Consider the following 15,675-nt stretch of genomic DNA (forward strand, 5'->3'; position numbering starts at 1 on the left):
GATGTTACAAGGTCTCTGGGAACAGGTCTTAGGGTAGGAAACAACCACGAAGAAAAATGGTTTCAGAATTCTGTACCCATTACTTTTCTTGTTGTTCTGATCATATCTGTGCAGAAGAGAGCCTGGGGGAAGAAGGGTTTCTCTGGATTGATGGTTTCAGAGGTTGCAGTTGGTTAGCAACAGTGACGTGCTGGTCATGCAGTGTCTGCGATCAGCAAGCCCATCAAGAGTCCCTTGAACTTCACTCCTTCTTACTGGTCTCTTCTCACTGTTCGGATTGGATACTAATTTCAGATGACTCGGGCTTCTTTTTGGTCTTACGTTTCTTTTTGCCCTTTATTGACAGTTAAAGCTCTCTGTTGAATTTTTTCAATTCAGCCTTTGTAGAATTCTACCATAGATTTTCTTTTTTATTATTTCTGCCCCCTTATTGAATTTATTGCTTATGTGTTCTCCTGGTTCACCTAGATCACTGAGCTCAAGGCCAGCCCGATCAACGGAGTGAGTTCTAGGATAGCAAGAGCTACAGAGAGAAACCCTGTCTCAAAACAAAACAAAGACTCTGTCACCATCATGGTGAGGAGCATAGCGTCAGGCGTTTGGGCACAGCGGTGTCGCAGCAGCTGAGAGCTCACAGCTCGATCCACAGACAGGAAGTAAAGAATGCTAACTCAAAATGGCACTAGGCTTTTGAAACCTCCCAAGTCCCTCCCCCGTGACATGCTTACTCCAGAAAGTTCACACCTTCTAATCCTTCTCAATCAGTTCTGCCAAATGTGAACCGAGTCTGCATCCATTTGAGCTGATTGGGGCCACTCTCACTCAGACACTGCTCTTCCAGAGGATCTGTGTTCAATTCTCAGCACCCACAGCATCCACAGCATCCAAATCAGGCACCTCACCACCACCTACAGCCCCAGCTCTAGGGAATCCAGCCCCTTGGCCTCTACAGGCACCCATATCCGTGTGCACATGAAAGTGCACATAAATAAAAATAACATAAATGGATTTTAGTTTATTAATATAAAATTAACAGTAAGATAATTTTAAAGGGGGAAGGAGAGAAAAAAAACAAAGGAAATTCTTTTTGGAAAAAAAAGTAAAAGTGGAAAAAGGTGAGGAAGAAGACAAATGATAGGGTAGAAAAATCGAGCCTATATATATTATTATATGTATATATAATATATACATATATATTATATGCAAGCATTTAGTAGATAATGGAAGAAAAAGAAAAATCAGTTTTTAAAAAAAATCTCCTTTTACCTTAGATAGGAGAAGATTCTTTCCAGCTAGTAGAGCTCAGCTGACGTGTGCTCTCACTGAACTATAGTAGCACATTACAGTTGTGTGTCTGCTTCATGCAAGCCCCACTTTGCACTTCCTGTATAGCCTGATTTTGAATATGCCACAACCCTCTGGGCGGCCATTTATTTTCTCCAGCTTTTGAAGTTGGCATTGTGGCAGCCATCTACGCTACAGCTTATCTATGAGTGCCTCAGCCAGTACGGCTGGCACAGAGACAGCTGAGCGCTGGTCTGGATGGGGGAGGGCGAGAACTGCAGGAACCGAATAGTTCAGTGGTCCCAGTCTCAATGTTTTCACACCAGGCCCCGGAGTAAACCACATCCCACATCTGACTAGTGGCATCTGTGCTACGGAGAGTGGAATACAACCACCCTGCTCTCCATGGCTTGCACAATTAGCTTTTTAACCCTTTCAGTAGGCTTGGGACAGCTCCTTCCTCTTCATGAATGACTGCCATAGCCATCTCCCACCCAGACGCTGACAGGGTATGCTAAGCAACCTGAATTAGGATTGTTCTATATTCTGTGATCCTCAGCATGGTTTGGCCCCTACAGGTGGCCCGCTCTCAGATGGCTCCTGCATGCAGCACTCTAGAGATGATACCAATGCCATGAGTCGCTGCCATGAAGTCAGGCTGCACCGCAGGAGCCAGTGCACTGCACATCTCTGTGCTGGCTTTAAGGCTTTATGACTGTGAGTCTGTCCTGTGACTGGGACCGCTGCTGTATTTGGGGTTCCTGCGCTCTCTGGCCTAAGTGTGGGGTAGCATTATGTGTCTCCTCCTGGGCTGTTGTCTTGTTCCCTCCCAATGCCTTTCTCCTCTGTGCTCTTGGCTTCCCTATCACCTCTCCCTTGATTCCTACTGCTGCTTCTCTCTCTCCTGAGAAAGGTGCATCCCCTTTATATCCATGACTCCTCCTCCCCCTCACAGAACTACATCTCTACTCCACCACTTACTTCGGATCTCTCTTTGGGTATGTTCATGATTCTCTGCATATTGATAAACACAGTGGGCGTGTTTAGCCAAATAAGTGTCCATGCTTCCTTCCTTTGGCCTGCCTCTCTTCAGTTCCATGTCTGTATCTGATGTCGTCACAGCACACGTAGCATTCAGGATGTGCGCTTACGTGTCCAGGAACGACCCTGGACTCCTTTCTATACATGTCTCTCAGAGTACTAACTAACTGCTGGTTTCCTTGGGCTTTGTTAGTTGTTATTACTGTTATTTATCTATTTAATCACTCAGTAGTCTTTCTTTAAACTTGCTCTTCAAATCTCTGTGATTTGCTTTTGGCTTAACTATGTCCTGGTGATTCCGACTGCACTCATATGTGTAAAGGGCAGTATTGAGTCATGGCCAAAATCCAACCTCAACCTGCATCGGAATTCTGACTACCCTATTAATTGTCTCCCCTTGATGTACATAAGTAGCTTCGTTTCCTAGATTACAGAGTAGAAGTACTTAGTAGTATATGGTAGTATATGTACCAGTGTTAATACTATTTCTAAATAGGTACAGTATTTTGAAGAAGCATCTGTTAATGACGATAATCTTAGGGTGGAACCTGTAGCCTTTACGTACTATTTAAATAAGAACCTTGCTACTGTTGTTGCTCTTGCTTTTGCCTACAAGCCCATATTTCCAGTGGCTTCCTGTCTACCTCCGCAAATCAGTTTATGTGAGAACATGTGCATTCCAAGCCCATTGTAAAAGCATTCTCATCTCAGGACCTGTGCCTTTGTAGAGCCCTCCGGGACTCCTCCCGTGAGGACACCAGAAACCATTGCGTCAGTTTCCTGAACATGCCCTCTTCTGAGCCAGCCTGGTCTCCACCACCCTCTCTGCAGTGTTCCTTGACATTGTCACCTCGCAGGTTGCCACCATTCGGTCTCCACACTGCAGCTAGAGCGCCTCTCAGAACATATGGCAGCTCCCGTCTGCCAGTGCGTCGGACCTTCACGGTGCTCCCTGTTGCCACCTACCGTCATTGCTGGTCCCTATCACTTGTGCACATTGTTTTACCGTCGTTTTCTAAGTTGTATGTTGCACCTGATTTTTGTTTATGTCCCATAAGAAGTAGCTGTTGATGCCTTTGGAGAGCACTGACTAGACACCGTAAAGTCATGATGATACAGTGTTTGAGAGTACATCCCTCTTACCTTAGCCTTCCTCAGTATCCTTTACTACAAATTTCTACTAATTCTGAGTAATATCATACAGAAGATTAAGAATCCTTAGAATAGAGTTTGGGAGAGGTTCACACCTAAACCAGGCGTCACTTCCAGGTCTTTTCGGTCTATCACTTTTGCTCCCACAGCACACTTACTCACATGCCAGGCTCTCGTATTTCCAGCACTCCAGTGATATCTCAGGCACCTATTTAAGCTCTGTATCTTTTTATGACCCCTGCTCAGAAGCTCTTTCTTCCTTTTCTCTTACAATTCCACTGAAATAGTCTGATTTTCTTCCTAGAGGCCATCTTACTCTCCTAGGCAAATTTAATATGTCACCCACACCTTCCCATCACTTGCCATGTGCTCTTCTTCAGTCTCTTGAAACCAAGAATCTCATTGTCTTTCTCTATCATAGTTCACACCACACAGAGTGCTCCTCGTTCAGCAGTGTGTTTATTGAGTGAATAGTATTACAGGAAGATGAAAGTACTAAACAGGCCTGTTTCAATGCCAGTGCTCTGGGTCTCTCTGTAACCGAGGACATTAAATAAATCACTCTTCATAAGACAGACAAGAGAATAAGCATAGAAACTCATGACCTTGAGGCATCACAGATTTTCAGCATGCAGCAGCTGTGTGCCAGGCAGTGTGCTCCATGCCACAGATACAGTGCTAGCAAAACAGTCAAGGGCCTGATCTTTGGGGAGTTTTCTGACCCGTTGGGAGAAGCAAGCTAACAAATGAATGTGACGTATCACAAATCCTAAGGCACAGTGACTCGTGTAGTCAGAGGACGGCACATGTCTCCTCAAGCTGAAACCGAATTCTAAACAATGAAAGAGTCAGCCAGAAAAAGAGGGGCATAGCAGTTAGGAAGGAGACGCTGCGGGCACCAGGTCCTGGTGTAAAATGAAGCTGAAAGAGGTGAGGAGACGCTGATGGGATGTGCTAAGGAGTTCTGAGCCTTGATCCCACAAGCAGTAGGAAGTCACCGAAAGATGAGAGAGGTGCCAGGTGGGGTGAAGAATTAACCAGCTCTGTATTAGAAGATTCATCCAACGACCTGTAACCAACAGCCTTGCAGAAGCCTGTTACTTTGACCTCTAGAAAAGTAACCCCAAGCACTTAAGTCACGCCGTGAGCAGTTCAGTGCAGACGCAGCGAACATTAAGAGCTACCCTCACTTCTATGATATGAATCACAGGAACCAATCAAGTGTCATTCAGTGACTCAGGTGCCCTTGAAAGAGGAGCGGACTTGGAGGGAAAGATCATGATGATGTCATGGGTCACTGTATAATTAAGTTTACCTCTGAGATATCCCAGGGAGACAGATGCCCAGTAGAGATCCTTGGACATGGAGGAGCGAGAGGAGGTATGTGGGCTGAAATTATCAACGTGATAATTTGAAATGATGCGCCCTCAGTAGCTGTGACCCCCCAGGCTGCATGGAACTAGATAGAGCCCTCAGCAGAGAGGGGGAAGCAGGCTTAAACGAAGAAATGTGAAACAGAGGTGCTCCCAGCAGGGAGGAACTGGGGGCATTTTGACTGAGGGGGAATAGGAGGTGAAATGATCAATCTAATACTAAATACTAGTGCTTACTGCCACCTCGTGTTAAGAACTAATTAAGTTGACCAAAATTTGGCTTAGTATGAAGAGGAAAATACAATGCTAGCTGAAGTCCAGCTGCTCTGACTGAAAGGAGGTCTGGAGCCCCACCTGTGTGGTCTTATCTCCCAGGGTGGGCCTGATGCCACGCTTCCAGCTTCCTCATTCACATTGAGATCACAGGGTACGCACCAGTAGAACCCTAATGGCCACTAAGCCTACAACCTTTCCTCAACACCTTAGAGAAAGGAAGAAGGTCACAGAGGGGAAGAGTGGCACCTCCACCTTCCAATCTCGTTCTTGTGTCGGGGTTTGCACCAGCCAGCCCAAGGGCATGTCCATTTGGTGTTCTTTCCACACAGACACGCACGCCAGGAAGCTGGTTTGGGCAGGCAGCTAGAGGTGGCAAGGAGGCCGTCGGTAAGTGGAGGTGATAAAGCTGAGTTCGTTGTATGTAGGGATGAGGATGCCAAATAAAAACTAGAGGGGGGTGTTAGTCAAGGCAAAGAATTAAGAGATCCACAAATAAGAAAGTGAACAACCGTCAGGACATATCCCCGTTACTGAGGCTGTTAGTCTGGGTCTGAATTAACAGAGCAATTGTGATCATGGTCAAAGTCCTTGATCTCCCAGTACTGTTGAATAGGAAAAAAAGAAGAGGCATATTGGAAGGAAAACACTTTCTCACTGAGTGTGTGTGTGTGTGTGTGTGTGTGTGTGTGTGTGTGTGTGTGTGTGTGTTCATAAAGTAATGTGTGAGAACATAGAATACTTTGCCCTGAACTCCTCTGAGAAACAAGATGGATAGCCTGGTAAAATTATTTTGATTAAATTTGCTTCTTTGGATCCAGGCCATATATGCAGAAGGTACTTGATTAAATCCAAGTATGTGCTTAAGGGCTATTCACAGAGAGGTGGAAAGTAAGGCAGGTCATTGCACTGGGGAGGACAAAGGAAAAAGTAACAATGAGGGAAGACTAGGGAATTTGATAACATCTGGGCTAGGTGTGTAGAGATTCCTGCAGGACAACATACTTTACAAATAAATACACACTGTCAAGCACTGCCCATCCCTCTCACAGATGTCTGTGATCTATACAAAGATGTTTTCACAGTCAGAACAAAGCTACAAGGAACTGACTCACAGTTGGAGAAAAAGGAGAGAAAGAGCCATCCTATTGGTGACATTCTGTTTAGGGAAGAAAGCCTGTTTCCTTACAGCTCTGATTATCTGGTTGCATGTGAAGTTTTAACTAGTTAGTCCTGATCCTAACAAACCATCTGCTAGTGGGTATCAAAGGCTCTCCCTATGAGTGGCTACCCTTTCCATGGAAAATTTTAAAATTTGCAGTGTAAATGATGCAACCCTCCCTTGTTTACCTCATGCGTGGAAAAAGCAGTAACTGTGTGAAGAACCCAGCAGTCTGTAGTCCCCATCACTTCTCAGAATTTATGGGTTTTATATCCTGCTATGAACATATGAATCATGCAGACTGTTGCAATAATTCTTATATCCTCTTAAAATTCAACAGCCTATTTAAACCATCGTGCCTTATGGCACTCCTTGTGTTTTGCTCAACCAGTTGTTTCAGAGTGCTTTCATCTTGTATTTCCTTGAGAGTATGTATCGTGAGGCAAAGGCAGTAATTACCCAGACAGACTCCAAGTGTGAAATGTTACTCAAACAAACCCAGTGCATGACATCCACAACAAAGACTAGGGAAACAAAGAAATGGTAGTGTTTCCCTCCAGCCCAACACCGCCAGGAGAGCAGAAGGCACAAGGCGAAGCCGTGAGTATTTACAATCTCCCAGAGCTGTATGGAGAGAGTTCACAGGAAACAGTTAAAGATGCAGCAAGGAAGCTCAGAGTCTAACTGGATTTCTTTGGGTTCTTGCTGTTTTGTGCAATTAAAAGCCAGATGGAAAATATGCCATACCTAATCTTGATTTTAATAAAGTCTGACATGGGAGGTAACTTTTCCAACATGTGGGCCTCAACAACAGTCTTACAAAGAAAACCTTCCTGTAGGAACTGTGGGGCTCACTTGGTTGATCCCAGGGGTGCAATCTCTGTAAGCCCTTAGAGTCTTTCCTGTGTTTGTGCCTCTCTGGGGACCACTGGGGACAGGGAGGAACCCAAACAGAGGCTTCCTGCTGTACTCTGCTCTAGTCCAGTGATGCAGTATATACCCAGAGAAGACAAGACAGGCGACCAGCGGCCTTAGTAGAGAAACCTCTTTCCTCAACTCCTATCCCAGAGGCTTGCTAAGGGTCAGCCCCGTTTCTGTCTTCCTGCAATCCAAACTTTGCATAGTGGGGTTATTTTATTTGTTTATTTCTTATTTGTTTTTACTTATTTATTTATTTATTTTATGATGATTCCTTCAAAATCATTCTTTCTCTTCTCCGGTTTCTGTATACGGTGTGTCCAACTACATCTCCACATTTGGCTCATGGCATGCCCGTTTATGTCCATGACTTTTTCTTCCAAAACTTTGTATATTCCTGAGTAGAAAGGCCTAGCACTCTTTCATGTTTGTCTTTTCTGTCTTGGGTGTTTAATGATAATTATAACAAAAATGATGTTCATCAAACATTTGCTAGGTGCTTGGGCACATTTTGTGCTGGACCGTGTCACTTCCCTCAGTTCTGTGGCATGAGCGTGAAGAACTTGGGGTCGTTGGCAGACCACCTGTCTTCAAAGCCTTTCTTCCATGCTATCCAACGAATGTGCTCACAGCAGGCAGAATTCAAGCGTGTGACAGCCTCACTTCCGGTCCGCCTCTATAGGCGCCTCCACAGATTTCATTGACTCAGACCCATCTGTCTGTGAGTCAAGCTCATTATTGTCCCTTGTCACTGAACAGACCTTGTGACTCAACATATTTAGATGTTCAGAAAACTCGTGACTGATTTGACCAGTTACACCAATCACACTAATTCTTTCTATTAGCCAGGCATAGTGGTGCACACCTTAATCCCAGAACTGGGCGTCGGGGCAGAAGCAGGTGGATCTCTGTGAGTTTGAGGCAAGTCTGGTCATCTAGTGAGTTCCAGGACAGCCAAAGCTACATAGTGAGATCCTGACTTGGAACACAAACAAAAAAATTCTGTGTAGTATTTTTTTCCAGTTTCAATCTTTTCATAATTAATGACCTCAATAGTCCTTAGTGCCATCCTCGTCAGGTGAGCCATCCTCGTCAAGTGAGCTGAGTGGTTTCGTCTTCCCTTGAGGCAAAGGAAGCAAAATGACCCAACATCCAGCCAGCTGCAGAGCTGCCGATGGACTCCTCATCTTCTACATCTGTGTGGAGGAGTGCCGCCTCTCCTTTGCCTCACCCTTAGCACTATTCACCTGTGCGAGCAGCGCGAGTGCACACAGCGAGGAGCAGGTGCTGTGCCTCTGACGCCTCGGGTTGTTGGTAACCATAGCACTTGTCTCACCTTATGGCAAATGAGATCACCTGGCACACACTTGCTCTCAAGATTTGAGCTCTAAGAGATGAGGCATTTTCCACAGAGGGCCATTAAGTCTGGAATTCCCTACCCCTGGTCTGACAGAGCCCTGGAGGTTTGTGCTTCTGTGTCTTGGCAAACCACATTAAGTTGAGCTAGGTAGTCAGTCATGCTCGGTAAGAAACCTAAATGGGCAGGAAGAAAGTAGTGAGTAAGCCTTTGAGTCCTGAGTAATTTGTAGTTTTGCGGCTTGCACTGTTTAGGGCCCTTAAGAAGCTGCCCAACTGAATGGAGCCCTCCTTAAGAAATGCAGCTTTGGTCTGCAGCCTGCATGGCCGTGTTTCTGTGCTCTTACATCACATCACAAATGATGTGGTGGAGAAGCCTATGGGGAAGTTTTTGTTTCTTTTGCATAAACTATTTTGCGGTAATTGATCAGCCACAGAGAAAACATTATCTCCTGTGCACTCAAAGTGAGTTCTGTGGTCACCAGAGACTAATAAGCCATGTCCCTGGAACTATTATCACTTTGTTGAAGAAGCTGCTATGTGAACAAAAACCAGCCTTTGTTAATTTCCCTTTTCGTATTTAAAAAACCTTGTCAGCATTTCCCCTTTGGGATTATATAATTTGTCAATAGCACATACTATTTTAGATTATACAGAGGAAAGAAGCAGAGTAATATGACCTTACTGCTTTATTTTTTTCCACTTGATTTTCATGTCAGATTATGTTTCTACTCAATAAAATAATATTTTCTGATTTTATGTTACTGGATACTTTTTATAGTATAGAAATATAAAACCGGCCAGTGCGAAGGCTCAGCAAGTCAGGGTGCTTGCAGCTAAGCAGGATGACCTGAACTGGACTCCTGATGGAGACCCATGTGTTAAATGGAGACAACTGACGCCCACAAGCTGCCCTCTGACCTCCATGCATGTACCGTGGCATACACACACACACACACACACACACACACACACACACACAATGGCTAGACGTATACATGTGTGTGTGTCCATAGTTTCAGTGCTGAGTATGGTGAACACACACCTTTAATCCCAGCACTTGGGAGGCAGACTCACATGGATCTCTGTGAACTTGAGGCTAGCATGGTCTGAGGGTAGTGAGTTCCGGGCTAGCGAGGGCCTATATAATGAGAACCTATCTCAAAAAATAGTAATGTATATCACTGTAATATATATACATATATGTATATAATATATGAAAAATAAAATATGTATGTGTGAATGAGGGACACAGGTTAGGGACGTAGCTCAGACTAGCAGGATGATTGCTTACCTAGCATTCACAAAGCCTGGTTTTGATCCTCGACACCACACACCTGTAATCCCAACACTCTAAAGAAGGATCAGAAGTTCAGAGTTCAAAGCTGGAGCAGGACCCACAACACCCTATCACAGAACAGAGAAGAGAGACGAGACGGGAAAGAGGCAGGGGAGAAGGAGGTTTGGAAGAAGAAAGAAAGGGGAGAGGAAGAGAAGAAGAGAGGAGGAAAGGGAAATGTTTTAGAAATGTTAAAGCATTTCTGAAGTAGTTTGATTCCACTGCTCCCTCCTCCCTCTAACACCCACATGTGGAACAGGTGATGCCTTCGTCAAACTGGTCCTCAGGGGGCAGGGATGATTCTCGAGTGTCTCACTTGGAACTGTCTCATAAATGCCACTAAAGAAAGCCCTGAATGTCACACGTCTCTTCTGTCCCCTCTATATATGTAGAACACGCTGATCTCTAGGCAAGCCATACGTGATTAGATACTGAATTAAGTTTAGTTTTCACTGTTTATGAGTGTATGTATTAAAGTTGAAAAGTCATTCTTACTATTTATGGTTTAAATCAAGGCATCCAACCTTTTGGCTCCTCTGGGGTACTCTGGGTGTAGGACTTTCTTGAGCCACATGCATGAGTATCCAAGTCCCAAGTGTGTGTGTCTGTGTGTGTGTCTCTGTGTGTGTGTGTGTGTGTGTGTGTGTGTGTGTGTGTGTGTGTGTTAGAAAAGGTTGCTTTACAGATTGAATGCCCTGTTCTTAGGCTATCTGCACAGGAACATTCTGACCACTCACCACGAACTCTATTGCAGTTCATCTCGGTGTTGGAAGGGGTGCTGTCTAAGCTGTCGAGGTATGACGAAGGCACTTTCTTTTCATCCATTCTGTCATTCACTGTAAGTATCTCGGTTAGTTCTCTTGTGTTGTCTTTTAACAGTGACCACAGGACTGATGTATCAGTTAAGAATTGTCCTGATTATTCTTTACTTTCCCATTTAAGGTGAAAGCAGCTGCAAAATACGTTGATGTCCCTGTAAGTATGTTTTTTAATCCATCTTCCTTCCCTCCCTCCCTCTCTCCATCCATCCATCCATCTGTCCTTCTCTCCCCAATTCCCCCACAATTATGAATCAAGGCTGGTTGGTGTCAGTTCTTGGAGAGTAGTTTCCTTTCCTTAAGCAAACACTAACCCTCATGATCAAACTTTGGTAGCACCATCTTAGTGTATTTTACTCTTTCTCCTATAACTTGGGAGATCAGAAAGTTAGTTCACTGTGAGAACATGGCATTAGAGGACTTACAGCCCTCTGGGATGGGACAGCGGATGCCTTACACTATACAAAACAGCATATGGTCTCCTTTCTCTCTATGTGATTTGTTTAAACATTTGGTTTTTCAAAGACTTCTTTGGAGATAATACATGACCTATAAATTTGTTCAAAAAATCAAGATACCAGGAGTGGAAATCATAGAATAAGATAAACACACAACCAATTCAGTATAATATGTTTAAGTTGTACTGAATTAATTTGGGCTTTAAATTCCATTACTATCACACTCAAATACATGGTTTATAGATGATCAAAGCCTAAACTGATCTAATTATGTGTTTGAGCATATGGTATCCATTGTCACACAATTCAAGCATGGTGGATATACTTAAACACAGAAAGCTGCTGTGTAGAACTCACGTCTGTGTGCTTGAGCGGCTCCTCTGGAGCATCACTATGAATGCAGGCAGCGTGAGTGCTGAGAAGCCTTGAACAACGGTTGTATTTTGTCATCAGCAGCCACTGATGTCATCGTCTTAGGTGGACATTCTAACTTAAAAGACCCTGGGTGTTCCCACCATTTGTTGGGGTTTCCTTTGGAACATTTTACTTAAAGAATGACTCCCAATGAAGTCTTTGCACCCTGTCTGCTTTGTACTGAGATTCAGTGCTGGGAACTAAATAGGTTTAAAGACATGCATGAAGGAGAGAATGGGAGAATTAAAGTGGGGGGCGGGGGGCATTATATGTTATGTCTCCAAGGAAAGCCATCATGTGAATTTCATTGAACTACTTATGCATTTAAATAGAATAGTATATCATAATTACCTGTGTCTGTGGAGCTTGGGAAGCTCTCTCTCAGTGTGACTATGAACTAGATCTATAAAATGTTAGTTGAGGGAGACAAAGCACTTCATTCACTCTCCTCAGTGCAAAAAAAAATTATCCTTTCATACCCTTCTCAAAGATTCTCTGCGCTCTGTTTAGTTACTTCAGTGACTGCAAACTGGCCACTAGGCAGCCTGCCCTTCAGTATGATGAACTGCCCTTCGGTCCTTCTGTGAATTCTGCTGATTAATCCTAGCTCTGCTCTTTCTCCATCAGGGCAGTCCTTCAAATACATGATGATCTGTATCGGGCCTCCTTTCCCCAAGAGCCGTAGTGCTGCACGAATGCACATGTTCTCTGAATGACTCATTTTATTATCTTATTTCAGTCATAAGCCCTGAAGTCGTCACTGAAACCACAGATTGTTTAATACATACCACAGGCATTCTTAACGAGACTGTGCATCCTGTGCCTCTGGTAGCTCAGAGACTAGGGATAAGTCAGTACTACTCCTCCAACCAGCTTCCACTCTTGGAATTATGTTTAAGTCCCTCCAAAAGAGGGATGTCCCCCAGGTGATGATGAGAAGGTCAGTGCTAGAATAAAAAAAAAATCTGTGAAAGGAATAATACCTTCTCACAATACTACCACTTGCTGGAAATTGTTTTGAAAACAAATCAGTAAAAACAGATTCAGTATAGAATAAAAATTGCCTATGAAATTAAATATTTATATTCTAAAAGGGGGAATGAAAGTCATAATCCCAAAAGTCACTCACTTGAAATTACCACAGAATTGATGAGTGAGAACTACTAAGAGAAATTATTTGGCCAGGAATGATGATACGTGTTTCTTAGCCCAGCGCTCTGAGGCAGAGGCAGGTGCACCAGATCTCTGTCAATTCAAGGCAAGCCTCGTCCAGGCAAGTTGTAGATTAGCCAAAGCTACAGAGTGAAATTCTGGACAGGAACAGTGGGTAAAGAGGAGAGAGGGAGAACTTTTAAGTTTAGCAACTTAATTATAACATGTTATTACATAGTTTTAGGAGGATGCACCATTCACTACACCATAGAGCTTTAGTGTGTTCATGTTGGTAATGATTTCAGATAGTTTTAAGTTTGGAGGGGCCTTTAGACAGGGCCTCATGTAGACCAGCCTGGTCTGAAATTCACTGTATTTGAGGATGATCTTAAAATCTCAATTCTCATACTTCTACCTTCCAAGTTCTAGGTTGACAGGCATGTTTCCCCAAACTCACTTTGCTTAGTTTAAAAAACAAGACAAACAAGACCTGGTTATGGTAAGTCTGTCACAATATTTAGAAGAAAGGAATGCAGATGTGGGAGTGACAGCCAGCATGTTAAATGCAGGACCAAGAGAAGACTGTTTCCGTTGGCTTTATAAATGTGAGCACTAGGCCCAAGCCAGAAGCTTGGTAACCCTGAAGTACAAGGTGTACTAGAATTAACCACCATTTTTAAAATTGCCCATCTGTGGTGGGAGAAATGGGTGCATCAGCTAAGAGCATATATTATTCTTGTAGGCTGTCCAAGTTCAGTTCCCAGTATGCTTGTAGGGTGGTTCCCAACTTCCTGTAACCCTAGCTCCAGGGGATATGACACTTGTGGCCTCCAATGGCTTCTGTGTTCACATGTGAGCATGCGCATGCGCACACACACACACACACACACACACACACACACACACAAATAAAAATAAAAATCTTTAAAAATAAAAGGTATGGATTTGCGTCTTGCTCCAGTGCAACTATGAGTTTTGAGCAGCTGTCTATTAAGTTGGACCTGGGCTGGAAGTATTGTTGTGGTCGATTTGCGTTCCTTTGATTAGTCAGCGCTTTCTGGTTCTCTCCAAAGGCCTTCCTCGCCCCAACCTGCACAGAGCAGAGCCAAATCAAAAGCGATGTTTAGCACCTATCTGTGGGTTTCCTCTTCTGGTGATTGATCCCACAACCTGGACCACCATTTTTCAGGTCTACTGGCCCCATTGGGGTGCTCATGGGGACTACTTCTCCTTCACCATCCCTCTGCGTGCTCCCCGACAACATCATAAGCTGGGGGTCTGTTCTTTTTCTGAGGATGAACTTTGCTTCTCTAAGCTTTTTCTCAAACCCTGTGAATACTGTTTCCCATTTCCCATCTGCCCCAATAAAGGACCATAACCAATAAATAATAAATAATAAATAATAAGTAAGTAAATAATAAAAATGAATAAAAAAGCATGCCATGAATTTGCATAGGTAAGATGTAGCTAAAAGCACTGTATGTTTTCAGTGTGGGCAACAAGGTGACTCAGTGGCTAAAGTCAGCTCGTACCAAGCCTGAAGACCTGAATTCAATCCTCAGGATGCATATGGTGGGGTAGAACCAACTCCCAAAGGTTGTCCTCTGACCTCTACACAGCGTGCACACACCCCACACATACACACATAAACACATGCATACAAAATAAGTGCACTAAGATGTAATAAAATGAAATTTAAAAAGAGACAGGAGGCTGTGTGAATGCTCAGTAGGTAAAAGCACTTATTTCTCAGTGTGGGAATTTGGTTCAGTTTGGCTCCCCAGAGCCCACATAAAGCAGGTATGATTGCTCATGCCTGTAACCCCAGCATTGCTATAGCGAGATGAAAATCCCCAGGAGACTGTGGCTCTCTAGGCTGGTACACCCAGCAGTGAACACCAAGGAGACCCTGCCTCAAACAAGGTGGAAGATGAAAATCAATGCCACCTTTGTCCTCTGACCGCCACACCAGCACCAGAGCAAGCACATGCACACACAAAGTTAAGATAAACAAGTAAAACCCCTTGCAAAGTATCATTTGAAACAATAATGTGGAGGGTTTTTAAAATTTTGCTTCTCTATTTTAATCAAGTAGTGTGGTTCCTTAGGGGACCCATGCTGCCTGTGTCTGAGTTCTCCCTCCACCACTTTGCTGATAATCTCAGTGTGACCTTGGGCACCAATTTCTTTGTCTATTAAATGAAGATATAATTATACCTCTTACAGGGTTATTGTGAGTAAGCACTTTCCAGGCTTCCTAGAGTGCAATTAGTACCCAGTAAATGTTAGTTATTATTGTAAATTACCATTGATTAGAAAATAAAATCTAGTTACTACATTCTACAAAATCAACATTCATTGATTGTATCTGTATCACTGTGGACAAATCACACGAGTCATTTAAAAACAACACAACAACACAGCCTTTTAACTTCTGTAGAAAGCTGCCAGTAGAGTTAAGGGTCCCATCCAAGAAACTTGTAAACGGTAGCTAGTGAGGATAAAGTGAGGAGAGGAGAGGAAGAGAGTGATGTTTATCCTGAGAGGAACTGAAGGTAACTGGAGAGACGGCCAGTTCAGCACCCAGCTTCCCTTCAGTAGCAGTCCTGTCAAACATACTCTCTGTAAGCTCATTGCCACACATGTAAAATCTTAAGGCTCCCCAAATGGGACTTAGGTCCAGGGCCAGGTCCCTCTGTGGTCCGCTGTTCTCAAGTTCAGGCCCCTCTGTGGTCCGCTGTCAGGTCCAGGCCCCTCTGTGGTCCGCTGTCAGGTCCAGGCCCCTCTGTGGTCCACTGTCAGGTCCAGGACCCCTGTGGTCCATTGTCAGGTCCAGGCCCCTCTGTGGTCCGCTGTCAGGTCCAGGCCCCTCTGTGGTCCGCTGTCAGGTCCAGGACCCCTGTGGTCCGCTGTCAGGTCCAGGACCCCTGTGGTC

At 44.1% G+C, this 15,675-nt stretch overlaps 1 protein-coding gene across 3 annotated transcripts in view; it reads left to right on the top strand.

The window, feature by feature from the left end:
- The window catches only part of Cadps2 (calcium dependent secretion activator 2), a 502,196-nt gene that overhangs the window by 457,152 nt on the left and 29,369 nt on the right, over positions 1 to 15,675 (top strand). For all 3 annotated transcript variants that reach the window (XM_051151873.1, XM_051151874.1, XM_051151875.1), the window contains 2 exons: positions 10,653 to 10,736; positions 10,841 to 10,873. In XM_051151873.1, the coding sequence (XP_051007830.1) occupies positions 10,653 to 10,736; positions 10,841 to 10,873 (117 nt within the window). The remainder of the gene's footprint in view (positions 1 to 10,652; positions 10,737 to 10,840; positions 10,874 to 15,675) is intronic.

This window comes from Acomys russatus, chromosome 10 (genome assembly GCF_903995435.1).
Source record: "Acomys russatus chromosome 10, mAcoRus1.1, whole genome shotgun sequence".
NCBI lineage: Eukaryota > Metazoa > Chordata > Mammalia > Rodentia > Muridae > Acomys > Acomys russatus.